General features: G+C 38.1%; 1 protein-coding gene across 1 annotated transcript in view; it reads left to right on the forward strand.

Moving 5' to 3' along the window:
• The window catches only part of ValRS (Valyl-tRNA synthetase), a 394022-nt gene that overhangs the window by 285814 nt on the left and 87452 nt on the right, over positions 1-20756 (forward strand). The window contains exon 20 of the mRNA XM_090381628.1: positions 158-285. Within this exon, the coding sequence (XP_090237754.1) occupies positions 158-285 (128 nt within the window). The remainder of the gene's footprint in view (positions 1-157; positions 286-20756) is intronic.

The following is a 20756-nucleotide window of genomic DNA, read 5'->3' on the forward strand; positions in this document are numbered from 1 at the left end:
TTGTTTTTTATATTATTATTATTAATATAATAATAATAATATTACAAAACAGCACATTTAAATGTGTAAAGATATATTCAGTTTTCTTTTATTCTTTTCTCTCAAATAATATATATGTTTGTGTATGTACGACAATACCCTTTTCTGTTTCCCGCAGGCCGTGATATTAATCTGGATATCAATCGTGTTGAAGGGTACCGCCATTTTTGTAATAAACTTTGGAATGCAACAAAGTTTGCACTTCACTCACTAGGAACTGATTTCTGCCCAAACAGTTCAGCAACAGTAAGTCAGATATATTGCATTTTGTGATTTATATTGAAATATCCAAAATGCTTTTACAGGATTTTATGGTAGTGATTGTAGTGACTGAATATAAACAGACTCCACTTTGATTTAAATTTTAATATTTATATCACTTATTATAGAATTAAGTGTAAATAAATTTTTTCTTATTATTTTTTTTGTAATTATTTTCATATCAATTTTTTTTTTTTTTTTAATGCATCATTTGATCCTCAGTATGTCAAAGGGCCCTTTTTGTTATAAAATATATTTCTCTCTTTTCATACCTAAGTAAAAAAATATTGATATTTTTCTTTGGCCTTAAAATATTTATATTTTTCTTCATTCTGAGAACATTATGGAAATGTTCTCGGAATGAAGAAATTTTGTAATATGGTAGTAAAATTTATTTATCAAGAAGGCTTATAGGGCGGTTATGTGGTCTGAGGTTGTAGTTACAAATTGGATAAAACACAGTACTAAATTCTGGCGCCTCCGTAGCCAGGTTGGAAGGAGCAGCAACAGTGCGTAGCACACGCTTCTTGATTAGACCGGGGTTCGAGCCCGTCACCACCAAATACGGAGGATGCGGAAAGGTCAGGAATGACGACCACATATTCACGGAGCAATATGGCCTTAGTTGCTGATGCTCCTAAAAACCAAATAACAACAACAGTACTAAATTCTAATATTATATTAATTGGAAGGTGGAAATCTAATTCATCTCCTCCTGGAATTCCTCAATGAGCAATTCAATAAGGCAGCTTATTGGATTTCTACATGATAAAGATGGTGGGGGGAGACTTTTCCAGTTGTTAATGGCTAAGATTGACTTCCTGATTACTCAGATCAACAAGTATTTTTCATTGAAATTCTTTGAATGCCGATTCCAAATCTTTTTTCAGTTTTCCTCTATAATGTTTAATTTTTGTGATAATATTGATTATACCACTCATTCAGCCAACCTCCTACATGAATGTAATTATTATTTATTTATTATTATTGTTTATATATTCATATTTGTGTAATTTTTGGAATATATCTATATCCCAATTATTTCATAATTTATTTGATTATAAATCGTTTCAGGTAAGATCCAGTGAAAAACTGAAACATCCATTGTTATGTCTTGAAAGTGAAAAAAAAAAAAAAAAAAACACCCATCAAATTCTGCTATGTATGCAGTTCTTTCCAAATTAAATCACAACAGATATTAGGAAAATTTACTGTTACACTTTGTCTGTTCTGTAGGTTACCAGAATTAACCCAAGGGGCTCACATCTGGAGAGTATGTGCTTGGAAAACCCAGGGCCCTGAGCTGGATATCATCATTCTTCTCTTTCTTGGTGATTGATTCCTTTCTGCTTTTCTCTCTCTCTCTCTCTCTCTCTCTCTCTCTCTCTCTCTCTCTCTCTCTCTCTCTCTCTCTCTCTCTCTCTCTCTCTCTCTCTCTCTCTCTCTCTCTCAGGGTAACTTGGGAATTTTTTTTTTGGCTGGTGCAGCATAAGCCTCAGGCTTCCTTGCTCAATATGGCTAATAATAATAATAATAAGGTGTGAGCACCATAAGTTATTTGTACTTATTGTTCTAATGGATAGCATGACTGGTTGAACAAGAGGAAAATGTTGATGCCATTTGCCATACCCATAATATGGAAGGAGCCAAAAGACCATAATTGCGATTGTTACTTTTTTAATATGAATGTGACTAGATTCTCAGGGAAGAATAAGCATAAGATTATTTATCTGAAACTGGATTCGGCAATGAGACCAATCCCTCACAACAGTGTGCCAGTTCTGATCCCTCCACAGTATGAACTTGATTCGTTAGAAGATAAAATGGGATGTGATGAAAGTGTGATTTTCTAACTCCTGAGTATGCATCCAACTAAGAGCCATTGGAGCCAGAGATCTAGTCCTCTTCAAAAGTAAAGCTGAAAAGCTGAACTTCTTACCTTAAAACTAAAGTAGAAACACTTGGTCAAGAAGAATGTCAAAGTGTCTCATTATGCAAAAAGAAACCAAGTTTTTGTGATATTCTTCACAGTAAACAGTCTGCTCTGTTACTGTCATGATATTGGAGTTTTCAGAGAATTGTGACAACTACAGTCAGTTCTGCTATAATGCAAATTTGCTCAAATGCGATTGATATATTGGGGAAAAATGCAACTATAACGCGATTTTCACGTTGACCATGCGTGATTTCGTCTGTGAGTAACACCAGGTGAACGCAAAACCCGGCTCCAAGCTGAACATGGTGACCTGTGCAGCAATACATACAAGTTTACAAAGCTTAAAAAATGTCAAACGTCAAATGTGCGAGAGCTATATTTCCCGTTTACTGTAACTGTATTGGTCGGAGACATGTTTTCATTTGCTTTATTCACAAGATTTTTTTGTTCGAACAGAAATTTCATGAGATGGGATAGTGTGGGCAGAGGAGCACATTTCTGGAGGTCACTACCATGAAACAATAAAAACAATTTACAGTTCCCGGTTTATTGGGCTGTTCTGTTAGCACAGTCTCATTATAAACGGGTAGTAAACTCGATCTTACTGCATTTGCAATAATAGTGATAGTTGGAATTTTGTGGATTTTCACATTATGGTGAGATGTGTTTCCCCTTCCTCTTCAATCATATAAAAAACATAAATAATTTTTCATAATCTTCTCTTTTGTGCATGCCATGTTCGTTGTTATTGATTTATCTTTTTTACTGTTTTAAATTTCACAATCCAAAAAAAAAAGAAAAAAAGTCCATGAACAGAAATATCAATTAGTATGTATCTATTACAGTAATAATTAAGCTATGTACATAAGCGTACATAGTCTCCAACCAATATAGCTACATAAATGGGAAATATAGCTCTCACACATCTGAAGTTTGGCATGCAGTAGTAAGGAATTTTGGAAGAGATTTAACATAAAAATTGCCATCAATGTGATTGTAGAAGCCTGGAATGATGTTACAAAAGACTGCTTGAATCGTGTGTGGCGGAAACTTATCCCTCATTTAATTCGTGATTTTGAAGGCTTTGAACCTTCAGAGCAACTAAAACTAGTGACGGTCGTGTTCAAAGCCGCTAAGTGGATTTTTCTTATTTATTGATTTGAAATTATTGTTTTTCTAAAACTTTTGATTTAAATTTAGTAGTATAACATTATTTTGTGATTTTTTGATTAATTTGGTGTATTTATTCTTTACTCGGCCTTGTAAAAGTATCGGTAAGGGTTTCCACGTGTTCGTAACTACCACTACCGTTAGTAACTTTCCCGCCATTGTGATACCGTACTAGATATACTGTAGGTTATATACCGTACTAGATAGCGTTAGTTGAACTTCGTTAGCAGTTAAATTGTACGTTTAAATAAATACATATAACGACTTAGATTACAAACGTAATATAATTAATAACATAACATAATTAATAAATTAATAGAATCATGACTCAGACCAGAGCAGCAAAGCAAAAGGCTCAAGCTAATGGAAGTGCTGTGGCTCAGAGCAGAACTGAGGGGGGCAGTTGTCCTCTGACTCACAGCCTTATAAAATGCACTGTTTGCTTGATGTTTGCAGAGCAATCGGGTACGGGACATGATACTGCCATGGGGGATGTCTTTGTGTGTGCGCGATGCAAGGAGTGTATCGATATCAGGCAACAACTCGGCGTTCTTGTGGGCCTATATGAGAGCTTGAAGGGCAGGGTGGATGCCCTCGAAGAAACTAAATTGAGGGGCCCATCAAGCTCTCAGCTGCCCACATCAACGCCAGAGCTTGCACTTGGGCATAGCGTGACACAGAGACAACCCCTAAGGCAGAATGCGCTGGTCCCGAAGGAACTAGTAGTTGTTGGTGACTCTATTGTCAGGGAAACGGGGAACATGCTTTGTAAAAAAGATAGGTGGAACAGGACCAGGGTATGTCTGCCAGGGGCAAAGGTTGATGACGTTGTAGAGCGAATATCATCTTTTAAGGGCACAAAAGGTGATATAGTTGTACACGTTGGCACAATTAATATTAAGAGTAGGAGACCGGCAGAATTACTTAACAAGTACAGGTCACTGTTGAACAAAAGCCGAGAATTAGGGTTGAATTTGAAAGTGTCTGCAATTCTGCCCAGACACGATAGGAGGGAGTATATGATGAGAGCCTTGTCGATCAATTCGGCCCTGGAAAGATTGTGCAAGGCTCAAGGGGTAGAATTTTTTTCAGCCTGGACTGTACTTGTTAACAGGAGAGATTGCTTCTACAGGGATGGGATACACTTAAATAGAAAGGGTGCAAGAATATTTGCTGATGCTATCGAGGCAGTGTTAGGTGGGTCGGAAAACTGCTAGCTTGGTGGGAGACAAAGACCAATAGATTGACAGTAGCCACTGGCAGAGGTGAAAGAGATTCTTGCACTGCTTCTATTAGAATGAGCAGAAGCCTGAAAAACAAGATGCATGGTATTTCAGATACTGCTGGGAGCCATTACGGTACAAGTAAACACATGGGTTGTGTTAGGGTAGCTAAGAATAGAAACAGGTGCAGGTATACTTGCGTGTACACCAATGCTAGGAGTTTAGTAAATAAATTTGATGAATTTGAGGTATTGCTCAAAACATCGAAGGCAGATATTGTTGGGATATCAGAGACGTGGTGTCACACAGATATAAGGGATGCAGAACTGCAATTTGGGGAGTACGTCTACAGAAAGGATAGACAGGATAGGAAGGGGGAGGGGTTATGCTATTAGTTAAGAAACACATAAAAACCAAGGAAGTGAAGCCAGTCGACATCGCTAGATAGTGCAGTGTGGAGTCAGTTTGGTGTGACATAAACATTGGGAGATCAAAATTGAGAGTAGGAGTGTGCTATAGGCCTAATGACTCTGATGAGTATAATAAGGAACTGTACAGGGAAATAGAGTGGGCCAGTAAATCAGAGTGTCTTATAATGGGAGATTTTAATTTCCCAGATATTGACTGGAATTTGGGGGCTGGTTACTCACACACTAGCAGGGCTTTTGTGGATTTATTGGATGATTGTTTTCTGCATCAGCATGTTCGGGAGGCAACTAGAGGGAGTAATACTCTTGATTTGATTATCAGCAGTGATTCTTCATGCATTAAGAATCTGCAGATAAATGAACCACTAGGTGGCAGTGATCACAGTGTGCTGAAGTGGGATTTACTCAAAAAGGTAACTACCATTAGGGGTAAAGGGAAGGGTTATTGCTTCCGTAAAGGCGACTACGATGGACTGAGACAGTATTTAAATTCTATACAGTGGGACCAACTGATGATGTTACCAACAGCAAATTCAAAATGGGAAGCATTCAAAGAACTTTTCTTGGAAGCTACTAGGCTTTACATACCAACTAAGAAATATTGTTCAAGGTTTAGGCCAAAATGGATGTCAGATGAACTAATGAGGCATATGGCAGAGAAGAAAAATGCATGGGATACATACAAATTAACACATGACACAGAAGCCTATGATAGATACAAGTTGATATGCAACCAAGTTACAAAGGAGGTTAGGCAGGCGAAGGCAGATTACGAGAAATCCTTGGCAAGGGATGCAAAGAAAAACAGCAAAGAGTTCTTTACTTATGTAAACTCTAGAAGGAAGGGGATGAATCAGATTGGTCCACTTGATATTGATGGGTCAAGTGTTGATGATCCTGCTCAGGTAGCTAACAAACTAAATGAATATTTTGCATCGACATTCACACATGAGGAGTTATTCAGCGAGGGGAATGCCAGAGGTGTATTCAACTCTAGCAGTAAGCTACAGAATCTTGAAATAACTGGGAGTAAAGTGGAGGAGAAACTGTTGAAGATAAACACAAGAAAGGCACCCGGGGTGGATGGGATCTATCCAGTTATATTAAAGGAGGCAGCAAAGGAAGTAAGCAAACCCTTAGCCATAATTATGAGAGCTTCCTTGGACTCAGGGGAGGTACCCATAGACTGGAAATGTGCAAATGTCACCCCAATTCACAAAGGAGGATCAAAGGCTGACACAAGTAATTATAGACCTGTGAGCTTAACTTCTGTTCCAGGAAAATTAATGGAGGCACTGGTTAAAGAAGCACTGCAGGATCATTTAGACAAGACTTCAGTTATAGCTCAGACACAGCATGGTTTTGTTAAGGGGAAGTCTTGCCTGACCAACTTGATTGGATACTATGATGCAGTCACAAAAGAACTGGATGCAGGGAATAACTTTGATATTATATACTTGGATCTTAGAAAGGCTTTTGATACTGTTGCACATGGAAGACTGCTACACAAATTGGAGCAGTGTGACATTGGAGGCAAATTGCTGCTATGGATAAAGGGGTGGTTGAGGGGGAGAAGACAGAGAGTGGTAATCAATGGACACTGCTCATCGTGGACTGATGTTATTAGTGGAGTCCCTCAGGGCTCAGTGTTGGGTCCATTATTGTTTTCTGTATTTATAAATGATATTGATGATGGTATATCGGGCTTAATGTCCAAGTTTGCAGACGATACAAAGGTTGGTAGGGTTGTCAAGGACACTACTGACACTATGCTGCTGCAACAGGATCTGGAAAGGTTGAGCAGATGGGCTGAGAGGTGGCAAATGAAGTTTAACATTGACAAATGTAAAGTACTACACATGGGAAACAGCAACCCCAGAGCAACGTATCAACTCTGTGGTACTACACTGACAGTGGTAGAGAATGAAAGGGACTTGGGGGTGGTTGTGCAGGCAGATATGAAGTTCTCTGAGCAGTGCAGACGGGCTGCAAGAGTAGCTCATGGAGTATTGTCAATGATATACAGGAATTTTTCCAGCAGGGATAAGGAGGTGATTATTCCATTGTATAAGGCGATGGTCAGGCCACACCTAGAGTACTGTATACAGGTCTGGAGGCCTCATTTCAAGAAGGATGTAGAGCTGCTGGAACGAGTACAGAGAAGGGTAACAAGATTAGTGAATGGAACAAAGGGGTGCTCTTACGAAGAAAGGCTTAAGTTTTGCAAATTACAGTGTCTGGAGACTAGGCACCAGCGAGGTGATCTGATAGAGGTGTATAAAGCCTTGAATGGTTTAAGCATGCTCAATGCTGATGGGATTCTTCCTCTAGCTCAGAAAAATCACCTGAGAGGGCATAAATTCAAATTGAGGAAAGACAGATGTAGGATAGACGTGCGGAAATTTGCCTTTAGCCAACGGGTGGTTGGTTGGTGGAACAGACTTCCATCCCTTGTGGTGGAGGTTTATAGCCTAAATAAGTTTAAGGCTCAGCTGGACAGGTATTTTGAACGAACAGAGGGGTGAAGTGGAAGTGTGGTTTTTTTTTTTTTTTTTTTTTGGCTGATGCTGCATAAGCTTGCTTTCTTGCATCAAATGCCTCTACTAATGCTAATGCTAATGGGAAATATAGCTCTCACACATCTGAAGTTTGGCATGCAGTAGTAAGGAATTTTGGAAGAGATTTAACATAAAAATTGCCATCGATGTGATTGTATAAGCCTGGAATGATGTTACAAAAGACTGCTTGAATCGTGTGTGGCGGAAACTTATCCCTCATTTAATTCGTGATTTTGAAGGCTTTGAACCTTCAGAGCAACTAAAACAGATCAAAGCAGGTTGTGTTGCTCTTGCAAAAGAAGTTGGTTTTGAGGAAGTAGAAAATGAAGATGTAGAAGAGCTAGAGTCACGTAATGAGGATCTGTGTACTGAAGACTTGCAACAACTTGTTGCAGCCTGTCAAGTGGGAAGTCGAGATGAGGATGATGATGATGAAGTCCAGCAGACTGTCCCACGAGAACTTAAAACAGCAGAGTTATCAGCTGCTTTAAGTGGAATTGAAAAGCACCTGTAATGGATTGAAGATAATGATTGTAATGCTGAACGTAGTAGGATAGTGCTTGGTGGCATTCGGACCCATTTGGCACCATTCAGGCAGCTCCTGTATGAAAGGAGGAGGCAGAACAAGCAACAAAAGCTAGATAGCTATTTTAAACCAGAGCAGAAGAAAGAAAATCAGGACAGTGAATCACATCGGGTATAACAACATTTCGTTCTAAGAATGTTAACCCTCCTTCTACCTTTTCGCTATAACTCACCAGCTACAGCCCTTCACCACACCATATCTTTTCAAGGTAAAATGCTATATTTACAGTAATTATTTATTTATTTATTAGGAATTTAAGTTGTTTAAACCTGTGTTAGCAATTTTATTGGGTTTCTATCTTTTTTTTTTTTTTTTTTAGCGTTTTTCTTACCAGACTGAACATTTTTTTTTTTTTTTTTTGAGTGCTCTACCCCATCACTATTTTTTCCATAAGCCCTGTTGTTTTTAATTTGTGAAATACCATAACCCGGAGAGTTTTAGGAGCACATGTACCTTGTTATAGCAGAACTGACTGTGCACATTACATTTGAATGATCCTATAAAATATTTAAGGGTGTTGGGTGTTAACTTATATGTTAGTGCAAAAGCATCATTTTAACATTACCATCTACCAAAGTAGTTAAATTAATTAATTAAATTGGCATCGTTTTAGTTATATCTCATATTGTAAATGCCTTCACAATGAGTTGCCATGGTATCGTACTACCTCGAATAAGTAACACTTCACCAGTGGAGAAGATTACTGTTACTTATTCTCAGATACCACCACCCAGACAGCACCGTTTCAAAGTTTGTTGGCTTCTCCTCGGTGGGTGGGCAGGTACTCCGGTGTTGCAATAGTGACAACACAGTTGTGAAATGGTGCCATCTGGGTTGTGGTATCTGCTGAGAATAAGTAACAGTAGTCTGCTCCACTGGTGAAGTGTTACTTATTCGAGGTAATACAATACCATGGCAACTCGTTGTGAAGGCATTCACAATATGAGATATAACTAAAATGATGCCAATTTAATTAATTAATTTAACTACTTTGGTAGATGGCTACGTTAAAATGATGCTTTTGCACTAACCCATATATGAACGATCCTCGCTGACTTTTTGGAGCAAGGTTTATGACCTTAACTTCCGATTATACAAGCTGTTCTCTTGCATAATCGGAAGTTAAGTCACTGGTATGATGTTAATGTGCATGCAAACAGGGTTCACAAAATATTGTTTCTTATGCCTATGGGATAGCCATTCTAGTGTAGACCATTGTCTACAGTAGAATTATCATCAGTTTTATTGTGAAAACTAACCATGCTAGGGAAAACCAAGAATGTATTTGAAATCAGTGTGCAAAACTGGTTTAGAAAAGTGTGTTTATACCTTTGATTTGTTGTTAGCCACTGTTATTTGGCAAATTGGTTACCTTATCATTGTTAAACTCACTGATACAACTCAACAACTTTACATTGACAAATGTAAAGTACTACATATGGGAAGCAGTAGCCCCAGAGTAATGTATCAACTCTGTGGTACTACACTGACAGTGGTAGAGAATGAAAAGGACCGGGGGGTAATTTTGCAGGCAGATATGAAGTTTTCTGAGCAATGCAGATGGTCTGCAAGAGTAGCTCATGGTGTCTTGTCAATGATATACAGGAATTTTTCTAGCAGGGATAAGGAGGCGATTATTCCCTTGTATGAGGCAATGGTCAGGCCACACCTTGAGTACTGTATACAGGTCTGGAGGCCTGATTTAAAGAAGGATGTAGAGCTGTTGGAACGAGTACAGAGAAGGGCAACAAGATTAGTGAATGGAACGAAGGGTTGCTCTTACAAAGAAAGGCTTTTGCAGATTACAGTGTCTGGAGACTAGGCACCTGCGAGTTGATCTGATTGAGGTGTATAAAGCCTTGAATGGTTTAAACATGCTCAATGCTGATGGGATTCTTTCTCTTGCTGAGAATAATCGCCTGGGAGGGCATAAATTCAAATTGAGGAAATACAGTTGTAGGATAGATGTGCGGAAGTTTGCCTTTAGCCAGCAGGTAGTTAATTGATTGATGGAACAGACTTCCATCTTTTGTAGGGGAAGTTGATAGCCTAAATAAATTTAAGGCTGGGCTGGACAGGTATTTGGAACGAACGGAGGGATGAAATGGGAGCAGTTTTTTTTTTTTTTTTTTTTTTTTTTTTTTTTCACCCTTGCTGGTGCTGCATAAGCTTGCTTCTTGCATCATTTGCCTCTACTAATGCTAATATTTAGGGCAGATCTTCTAATGTGAAATGTGATAAAATTAAATTGTCCTTTTTACCATAGTACAGAAACTCCCCGACTTAGGTAATACTCAACTTATGCAAATTCGACTTTACAAAAGTTTTTGCCGGCCGGTGCAAACTGAAAAAAATATGGAAATGTATTTTGCATCTTTATGGATAAATGGAGGTATTGTGAAAATATCATAATGTGAATCCAATAACACGTTGTTGTTTTTTTTTTTTTTTTTTTTTTTTTGTAATTCCTTCAAAGTTCTTGGAAGTTGAAAATTTCGCTATATTACTAAGCTATTTATCTCTCTAAAAGATCATATTTATAATGGAAATTGCCCTACACTTTTATCATTATCATATGTTCCCATTATAAGAATCAATTTTGAATGCCATTGTGATATTTTTCTAAAGCACATTTCTGAAAGTCACAACCAAAAAACAATAAAAACAATTTACACTTTCCGGTTTATTGGGCTTTTCTGTTAGCATAATCTATTATAAACGGGCAGTAAACTTGATCTTATTGCATCTGAAATAATCCCGATAACTGCAATTCTGTGGGTTTTTACGTTACGGTATTTCGATGAAATGAGTTCCCCTTCACTGAAATCTTCAATCATATAAAAAACAAATTTTCAGAAACTTCTCTTCATTCCTACTTACGAATTACAATGATGAAGGGAAAGCGAGCAACGGAAAGTGCAATTGCTGGCAGTGTCCGGAAACAAAACAAAATTGATTTTGAAATGTTGTTGTTGTTGTTTGGTTTTTAGGAGCATTAGCAACTAAGGCCATATTGCTCCGGGAATATGCGGTGGTCATTCCCTGACCTTTCCGCATCGTCCGTATTTGGTGGTGATGGGCTCGAACCCCGGTCTAATCAAGAAGCGTGTGCTACACACTGCTGCTCCTTCCCACCTGGCTACGGGGGCGCCTTGATTTAGAAATGAAGATGAAAATGATTAAGTACAAAGCAAGACAAAGTTTGTCATCTATTGCAAGGGAATTTAGGTCTCGCTGCTTCAACAGTGAATACTATTTTAAAGGACAGTGTGCATATAAAAGAACATGTCAAATGATCAATGCACTTAAGATCAACAGTGTTCAAGTGCTATATTGAAGATGGAACAGCTACTAATAATATGGATGGAAAATCAGATTCAGAAGCAAGTGCCGCTGAGTTCACTGGCCATTCAAGCAAATGCAAGAAGTATTTATGAAGATATTAAGGATAAGTACGGCAAACCCCAAGCCAAGTTCGTGGCAAGCAATGGGTGGTTTAATAGGTTCAAGCATCACGCTGGTTTCCACAGCGTTAAAGTATGTGAAGTCGTGAGTGCCGATTCTGCAGCTGCTGAGAAATTTTGTGATGTGGTGGAAAAAATTATTGATGAAGGCGGCTATTCGACACAGCAAATTTTTAACGTTGATGAGACTGCTCTGTATTGGAAAAAAAATACTGGATCGAGCATACGCTGCCAAAGAGGAAAAAACAATGCCAGGTTTTAAGGCTTCGAAAGATTGGGTCACACTCTTGCTTGGGGCTAATGCAGCAGGAGATTGCAGATTAATACCACTGGTTGTGTACCATTCTGGAAATCCTTGTGCGTTAAGTGCATCAATAAACCACCATACCCGTGCATTTCCGATCAAACCAGAGAGCATGGATAACAGTATCTCTCTTTGAGGATTTGTTTAAATACTGCTTCATTCCCAGGGTTGAAATATATTGTAAAAACAACGACATTCTTTTCAAAATTTTGCTTCTATTAGGTAATGCTCCTGGACATCCTACACATCTAGATGATTTCAATTTGAAAGTGAGAGTCATATTTTTACTGCCAAACATGACTTCACTCATCCAACCTGTGGATCAGGGTGTTATTTCGAATTTAAAAGCATACTGTTTATGCACAACATTTGCTCAGGCATTGTCTGCAGTAGTTGGTGAGAAAAATTTTACATAAGAAACTTTTGGAAATCTTACAATATTTACCACGCATTAAACATTAAGAAGGCCTGGGTGGAAATTACTAAATGCTTAAATGGCGCATGGAAGAAAATATGCCCACGGCACATAAAAGGCTTTGAAGGGTTTGAAAAAGACCAATCATATGAAGAGGTTACATATAAAATTGTAATGGTTGCAGAGGTACTTCAAGTGGAGGTTGTTGCCAAAGACGTGAAGGTAATAGAGGAAGAAGAGAAGGAATTATCTAACGAAGAACTTATTAACTTGCAGGCAGCAATAGTGAAAGAAGAAAATGCTGACAAAGCTCAAGATGAACCAAATGAGGAGCCGAGACACTTCATCACCATAGAGAGAGATGGCAATGGCGAGGTTTGAGAAGATGGATCATGACAGTGAATGATGCTTACAAGTTAAGAGGGGGGGGTGAATGATATGCTTGTTTGCTACAAAGAAATCTATGGTGAAAAGAAAAAAGCCACTGTCCAGTCATCCATTAATATGTTCTTTCGTAAGGTTGGGCGGCAGACCCCTTCTAAATCTCCACAGCCCTCAACCTCTGCAGTGGCTTACTTATCAGCTGAAGACATCGATTCTGGCAATGATGCTCGAAAGGTAACACTTACTGACGTTATGCCTGTCTCCTCTTTTTTTTTGTAATTTTATAATTTTGAAATTTTTTAACTTGCACGCTTTTGTAATTTTTCCTGTGCATGAGATAAAAAATTGAATAAATACAATAAATAATTCTATTTACATGTTTTTCGAACATTTCTTTTTTGATTCAATCAATTCAGCGAGCACAGTTGTGAGTTCTGCTCAAGCATGGGCAGAATTACAACTTACATAGATTTCTGTGGAACGCAACCCTTTCGTTAATTGGGGAGTGGCTGTATATGAAAACATCAGTATAGACCATATCCAAGAAAATTAAGCTTTTGCTGTATCAACAAAAAAAAATAAAATAAAATAAAATAAAATAAACCATAAATTCAAATTGAAGGATGATTGCAGGATAGATGTAAAGAAGTTTGCCTATGGTAGTGGGTGGTTGATTGTTGGAACAAACTTCCATCTTTTGTTGTGGAAGTGGGTGGTTTGAATAAATTCAAGGAAGAACTAGACAAATTCTTGGAGGGTATGGATGGGTGAAGTGTGTACTTTTTTTTTTTTTTTCCCTGATGCTTTATAAGTTTGCTCTCTTGCATCATTTGCCATTACTAATAATAATACTAATAAGCATGGATACTTGACTGGGCACATACTCCACAGGCCCACATGGAGGCCTTTTTGGTCTTGTGAGCACTACTGGTTGTTTCCTTGGTTAAAGTCCATGGTCAGCCATTCCATTCTTTTCCATCTATCAGCTTGCACAAGGGAGAACAGCCTGCATTCACTGTGATCATCAATGAGGTGGGACACCCACCATTGCCTCTGTATATTGCTGCTTTCTCTGCTATCCATCCACTCTCAGGAAATATTAACAACAGCACTCTGCATATAGCCCACAAGATTGAGAGTTCTGTAACACTGCCAGCTTCAACTAGTAACCAACAATCATCCCTTTTTCAAAGTCTGCCAGATCACATCCCTTGCTCAGGTCAGTCAAGTACAGTGGGGCCCCAACATCTGATGGTAATTCGTTCCACAAAACCCATTGTAGGTTGAAAATATTGTAAGTTGAAACCAATAATACATTGATTTCCTGTAATTCATTTCCCAACAACACATAAAATAGGTATTTCTTACATGTTAAAAATTAGTGATAAAAATAGTCATAAAACATCTTAAAATAAACAATAAATTAGCATTTACCTTCGACTTCAAGTGCAGAGCTGATGAAATCAATGGCGGCGTAGTGGTGGCGGGACTCTATATCAAGCGTTAGGTGTCTTTTGTTGCTACTGATAAAGAAACTGTCCAAAGTGGAGTTTTTACGACTTTTTTGTAGCTTTCTGAAGTCGGAAATTACTTCATCCTCCATTTTGCACATCATGAGTTCAGTGCTTTCAATGTCGGGGTGTTTTTATCACTTCTTGTAAACAACACTTACAACAAGAAATGACAGTCTTCAACTATTCAGCTGACACTTTTGGTTGTCTTTTTCTTTCTCTTCCTCTTAGTGTCACTCTCTGTAATTTTTTCCAACTCTTGTAGCTCCTCTGTTGTTAGCATGAGCATCAATAACGAGGCGCCTCCGTAGCCAGGTGGGAAGGAGCAGCAGTGCGTAGCACACGCTTCTTGATTAGACCGGGGTTCGAGCCCGTCACCACCAAATACGGAGGATGCGGAAAGATCAGGGAATGACCACCGCATATCCCGGAGCAATATGGCCTTAGTTGCTAATGCTCCTAAAATCCAAATAACAAACAAAACAAGCATCAATAACGTCCTCCACATCCTCTTCACCAACTTCCAGACCCATTGATTTTTCAAGATTGAGAATATTATTTGTTAAAGCACCATCATCTTCAAATCTATCAACGTTATTATTACTATTATTATTAGCTATATGGTGCAAGGAAGCCTGAGGCTTATGCTTCACCAGTCAAAAAAAATTTTCTGAATTACCCTGAGAGAGAGAGAGAGAGAGAAACAGAAGTAGAAGGGAATCACCAAGAAAGAGAAGAATGATGATATCCAGCTCAGGACCCTGAGTGTGCCAAGCCCATACTCACCAGATGTGAACCCCTGGGGTAATGGATAATTAAAGGCCAGATGTTTTTCAAGGCTGAATTTAAGCACCTGGTGGAAACATCATTGCAAGAACTTACAATCAACCTCACACAATCCAGTATGTTTAACTTCGACTTCCAAAATATTTGAGGGTGAGAGCATTTTCATCAGAGGTCTGTGCAAAGCAACCTGCACCATGAACATTTTCATGGTGCAGGTTTTCTTGAAGGTTGCAATCACTTGCTGGTCCATTTGTTGAAGAAGAAGAGTGGTGTTGGGTGGCAAAAATTTGACCTGAACAAAGTCAAATTGTGCCTCAAGAGATTGAACAAGGTTGGGATCATAGCTTGGTGCATTATCCAGCAGGAAGCTTATTTTTCTCTGAAGGATAGAAAACTTCATGCTCCCATTCACTGAAGACATATCCCATAACCTAGGCCTCCTACTGCACCAAAACGCTCCCAACATGCCTTTGTCGACCTTTTGTTGTTTAAATACAGTACTCTGGGAGTATTAGAGTGATGCACAAGCAAAGGCTTCAGCATAAAATCCAAGAGGTATTGGCACCCAACAGGAGAGTGAGCCTATCTTTCATAGGCTTATTCCTAAGTAAACTAGCCTCGTCCTCAGTGATGTGCATTCTCCTGGGCATTCACTTCCAGAAGAGGCCGATTTTGTCAACATTAAAAACCTGGTGGATAAGATAATCCTCCTGATCAACAAACACTTGGAATTCAGTTTTAAAGGTCTCAGCTGCTTTTTTTTTTTTTTTTTTTTTTATCATCAGTACTGGATGCCTTTTAACACTTTTGACATTTGCCCTCTTTTTCGAAGTTCTCAAACCAGCCTCTGCTGGCTTTAAAGTTTTCAAAGCACACAGCACTGCCATTGGTTGATGGAGCTTTAAGTTTAAGATCGTCGTAGATCTGAAATAATCATATGAGTGATGTTCTGCACGCCTCGCATTGAACAATAACGTTGCTGAACAATAAAAAAGATGCTAATTGGTTGAGAATAATCGTATGAGTGATGTTTCGTGCCTCACGTGTCTGAAAATTTCCACCCATGTATTGTTCCAGCTATATCGGAAAGCTATCAGTATTTTCAAATATCATCGATCCTTAAAAAAACGATTGTATGGAAAGTATATTGGTTCCTGAGAATATCAGATGTCGATGTCATCATAAGTCGAGGCCCCACTGTATTTCATATGGACTACATCCCAGGAACCTGCAGTATCACATTATACTAATTCTCACAGTGACACAGGTGCCACCAGGTGAGGAGAAATGTTTGATTACTAAAACACGAGGGCTTGTCATAATGTTTTGACTGGACAGTGCATATTAACAAAACAAGTAAGAATAGGTCAAGAGAGGGCAGTGCCAAGCAGAGAGAACTGAGAATTGGGACAAGGAGTTCTGCTTGTATATGAATACAAAACAAAAGAATGAATCAAATGAATCCATTAACTGATATTGGAAGAATCATAGAAATCCAGCAAAAGTGACAAATGGGTTAATAGGTACTTTATAATGATGTTTACGGTTGAAAATACATTTGATCCATAGGGCACCAATGACAAGGAATGAGATGCAACAGAATAATAAGTGATATAATTATCAAAGAAAATAGTCCATCAGAAAAGCTACTGAGGTTGGTTGGTTTTTTTTTTTTTTTTTTTTTTTGACACAAAAAAGACTAAGGTTATACTGCACCACTGAGGTTGAGGAACCAAGGCTTCAGGGTCAGATGGTATATATCATGTTATGCTAAAATAAAGGCTGTATATGCTGTATCAAACCACTGGAATGTTAATGAGATTACCATTAGATTCAGAGCCAATCCCCTTGGTAGAAGCACTGATGTTTTTGCAATCTACAATGGTGTGAAAGAGGTGAAGGACAACTGCATACAAGTGAGTTTGAATTCTGTAGTTGGCAAGGTTATGGGATCTGTAGCTAAGGGTATGATACTGGACCATCTCAATAAAAATGATATCCTTAACCCTTTCGTGAGAAGGTTTCCCAAATGTATGCAAACTCTATATACAGGCAACCCCTGTATAATACAGTTTTGCTCTAACATGATTGATAAATTGTGGGAATCCTTGCACAACATGGCACATGGTTAGAGAATTGTGACAAACCTCATGTAACACAGTATTTTTTGAGCTTTTGTGCAGGGAAACCCTGCTGTTATGTTGGAGGTAATTTTTTAACATTTTCATAACCTCCAAAGCAGGTTAAAACCCATAACCTGCTTTGGAGCAAGTGATTTAAGGTAAGCAAAACTGTTCCATTCGTGTGAATGAAAACGTCAGAAATAACATTAATAGATACAACTCATTGCTTCCGTCCTATTTATTTGAACTTCTTGTTAATTTGATAATGTGTGGAATGGCTATAATGCTCTTAAAGCACCTGAGAGACTTCCCTAGTAAATTGAACATCAAAAGGAGCCAAAATAATCAAACACGAATCAATCCTTTAATTATGATGAGAATAGGTGATGAGAGATGACTGGACTCCTAATAATATGACCACCCTATATTTTCCTTTTTAATGAAGAGATGCAAAGGTGCTTATGAACATTATGGTTATTCAGCCTAGAGCAATATAGTAAAATTAATAAAGTTAATGAATAGTTTCAGAACTCTGTGAAGAGTTAACTGTATGATTTTATAACTTTAATCAAATCCTTGATATTATTAATACTATTATTTTGAGCTTTGATTAGGAATCAATGTATGTTTTACTTTTACACAAATAACTAGATGGAATACAAGTTCTGTATATATGTTTCCTTGCCGACCGGGCTAGCCGGGTGGGTAAAGTGCCTGCCTGGCAACCCAAAGGTCGCGGGTTCGATTCCCGCCTCGGGCTTGGATCAAAGTACTGCAAAAACCTTGAGAGGTGCATTATGGCCACAGAAGCCTATGCGCCAACAACTACCAAAAAAAAAAAATGTTTCCTTTTATGTTAATAAATGTTATGTGTTATATTGTGTTTCTCTCTGTAAATATTCTAATATACACCAGAGGAAATAAGTAGAAGCAAGGAAGGGGTTAATGCGGTGGTTGAGCGACACCCAGGATCGCTCAATCTAAAAAAGATCACAACGCAACCCAATGCTGCAGTGACCAGATGTTATATGGTCCTTGGTTGCCAAGGGCATGGATTTTTTGTCCTAGCTGGATGATCAGCTCATTCAATACAATTACCATAGGAAAAGTAAGCGACCGAAAGAAAAGGGGAGAAAACAGAAAGCACCACTAAACACAAGAGGGAGACAGACAACAAACAATGAAGAGAGAAAAACACCTCCCACAGCACATACTGGTCAAATTCCATGACAATTCTTGCAAAGATGGATACATTATTTGAAGCATACTCAAAATGACCTTGAAGAAACTTAGATCTGTTTGGGAGCCCATGATAAATGCAGATCTGTATACTTATGAACAGGTTAATAGAAATCAGATGGATTCATGAAGGGGCGAAGTTGGGGAGGGTCTATCCTAATCATTGGTAAATTACTATGGGTGAGGTTTTTAGGGGAGTATCCTAATCATTGCTAAATCACTGTGAAGTCATAAAACAGTTAGATGCAAGAAACAAATTTGGCATTAACAATTAAGTTAATTACAAAAAAAAGAGAGATAGAAAGGGAAAAAGATACTAGACACCACATTTTAGAGCCAAACATCCTGATTAACTAGACGGCCTGCCTAATTTTTGATGGTATATATTTTGCTTATGTTTTTCACAGGTATGTATATGTTTAATTTCTTTTAATAAAGATTTATCTTTCAACATCAGCATCAACATTTATTATTTTTTTAAGTCATATCAATTAATTATTACATGCATAATTATTAAATGCATATAACACAAATATTACAAGCAATATACTTGATCATTTTTTAAAATGTTTATCCCGTAACTACGTAACAAGTCACTGTACTGCAATTAAATTAGTGTGCGAGAAATATCTCTGAGCGTGGGAAAATTTCTCAAGTCTGCGTGGGAAATGTTTTAATGCTGTTTTGCTATTCATTTTCAAGCTATCGACTCCATCAAATGAAACAATTTCGTTAAATATGCCAAAAATGCAATCTGTAAAAGGGCGTTATAGTGATCTGTTACAGCATTATAGTCAGATACGGGTTATAATATAAGAACAGCGTTATAGCGAATCAGTATAAAGCGAACTGCGTTATAACGGGGGCCTGCTGTACAGTAATGTCAGGAATATCATCAATGAAATGAATGAATTTGAACTCCTGTTTAGGACAACTAATGTCGACATAATAGGGCTAACAGAAACATGGTGCCACCCAGTAATAGGGGATGAGCTTCACTATAGTATTTACAGTGTATTTTAGAAAGGATAGGGAAAATAGAAGGGGATGGTGGGTCGTACTTATCAAAAGTAGCCTAAGCACAACAAATGCTTTTGCAGATTCAGAAATCACGTGTGCTAATACAGACTCTGTGTGATATGGGTTAGCCAGAAGCAAAGGCATAACAAGAGTAGGAGTAATCTACAGATCAGAAGATTGTGAAGATTAAAATGAGAGCCTCTACATGCAAATGGAATGGGCGAGCAAGTGTGAATGTCTTATTACAGGTGATTTCAATTTGTCCCTAATTGACTGGAGACAGTGGGAGGAAAACTCACCTTGGTGAACAAAATTTTTAAATCAAATAGATGATTGTTATTTGTATCAGCATATTAGGGAAAGTATTTGGGAGAAAATATTCTAGATCTGATTGTATCTGTTGTTTGTTTTCTGTTGTTTGTTATTTGGAGCATTAGCAAATAAGGCCATATTGCTCAGGGATAGGCGGTGGTCATTCCTTGACCTTTTCGCATCCTCCGTATTTCGTGGTGACGGGCTCGAACCCCGGTCTAATCAAGAAGCGTGTGCTATGTACTGCTGCTCCTTCCCACCTGGCTATGGAGGCACCCTGATTGTATCCCAAAAACCAGATGACATCATATGGCAGACAGTATAGGGATGGACCATTAGCCAGGGGTGATCACAGAGTTCTAAGTTGGATGATGAGGTGAGAGGTAGTAGTTTTTAAAGACAAAGGAATGGGGTTCCAGTTTCAGGAAAGGAGGTTATGATAACTTGAAGTGTTGCATGGCCTGAAATATTAAGAAATTATAACACAAGGAGGATTCCAAGATGGATGAATAATGAACCAGCCAGTTTAAATAGGAAAGCAAAAGATGGCTTTGAAAAAAATTGATCTGCAACAATATCATAGAAAAGGTTGCACTAAAGGCAGATTATGAGAAATCACTGGCTAACAGAACAAAAATCAGGAACAAGGAGTTTTTTCTCATATGTAAACACCAAGAAGGAAAAATCAGATTGGACCTTAACATAATGGATGCAGAAAAGTTGTAGATAACCCTTCTAATGTTGCAGATGAATTGAACAGATACTTTGCATCAATATTTACATAATAAAGACTCTTCATAGTGAGAAAAAACTGTGCATGTGAAGCTGGAAAGCATGAAATTAACTATATTGAAATTTCTGAAGATTAGTTATTAGAAAAACTTTCATGCCTGAAGACAGTAAGCCTTCTTGAGTTGATGGCATATACCCAGTAATTTTGAACATGACAGGAGGGTGCATTGGGCCATTGAGGTTAATTATGAGGTTGTCACTCACT

This window comes from Mastigoproctus giganteus, chromosome 9, assembly GCF_048544385.1.
Source record: "Mastigoproctus giganteus isolate SK-2022 chromosome 9, ASM4854438v1, whole genome shotgun sequence".
NCBI lineage: Eukaryota > Metazoa > Arthropoda > Arachnida > Uropygi > Thelyphonidae > Mastigoproctus > Mastigoproctus giganteus.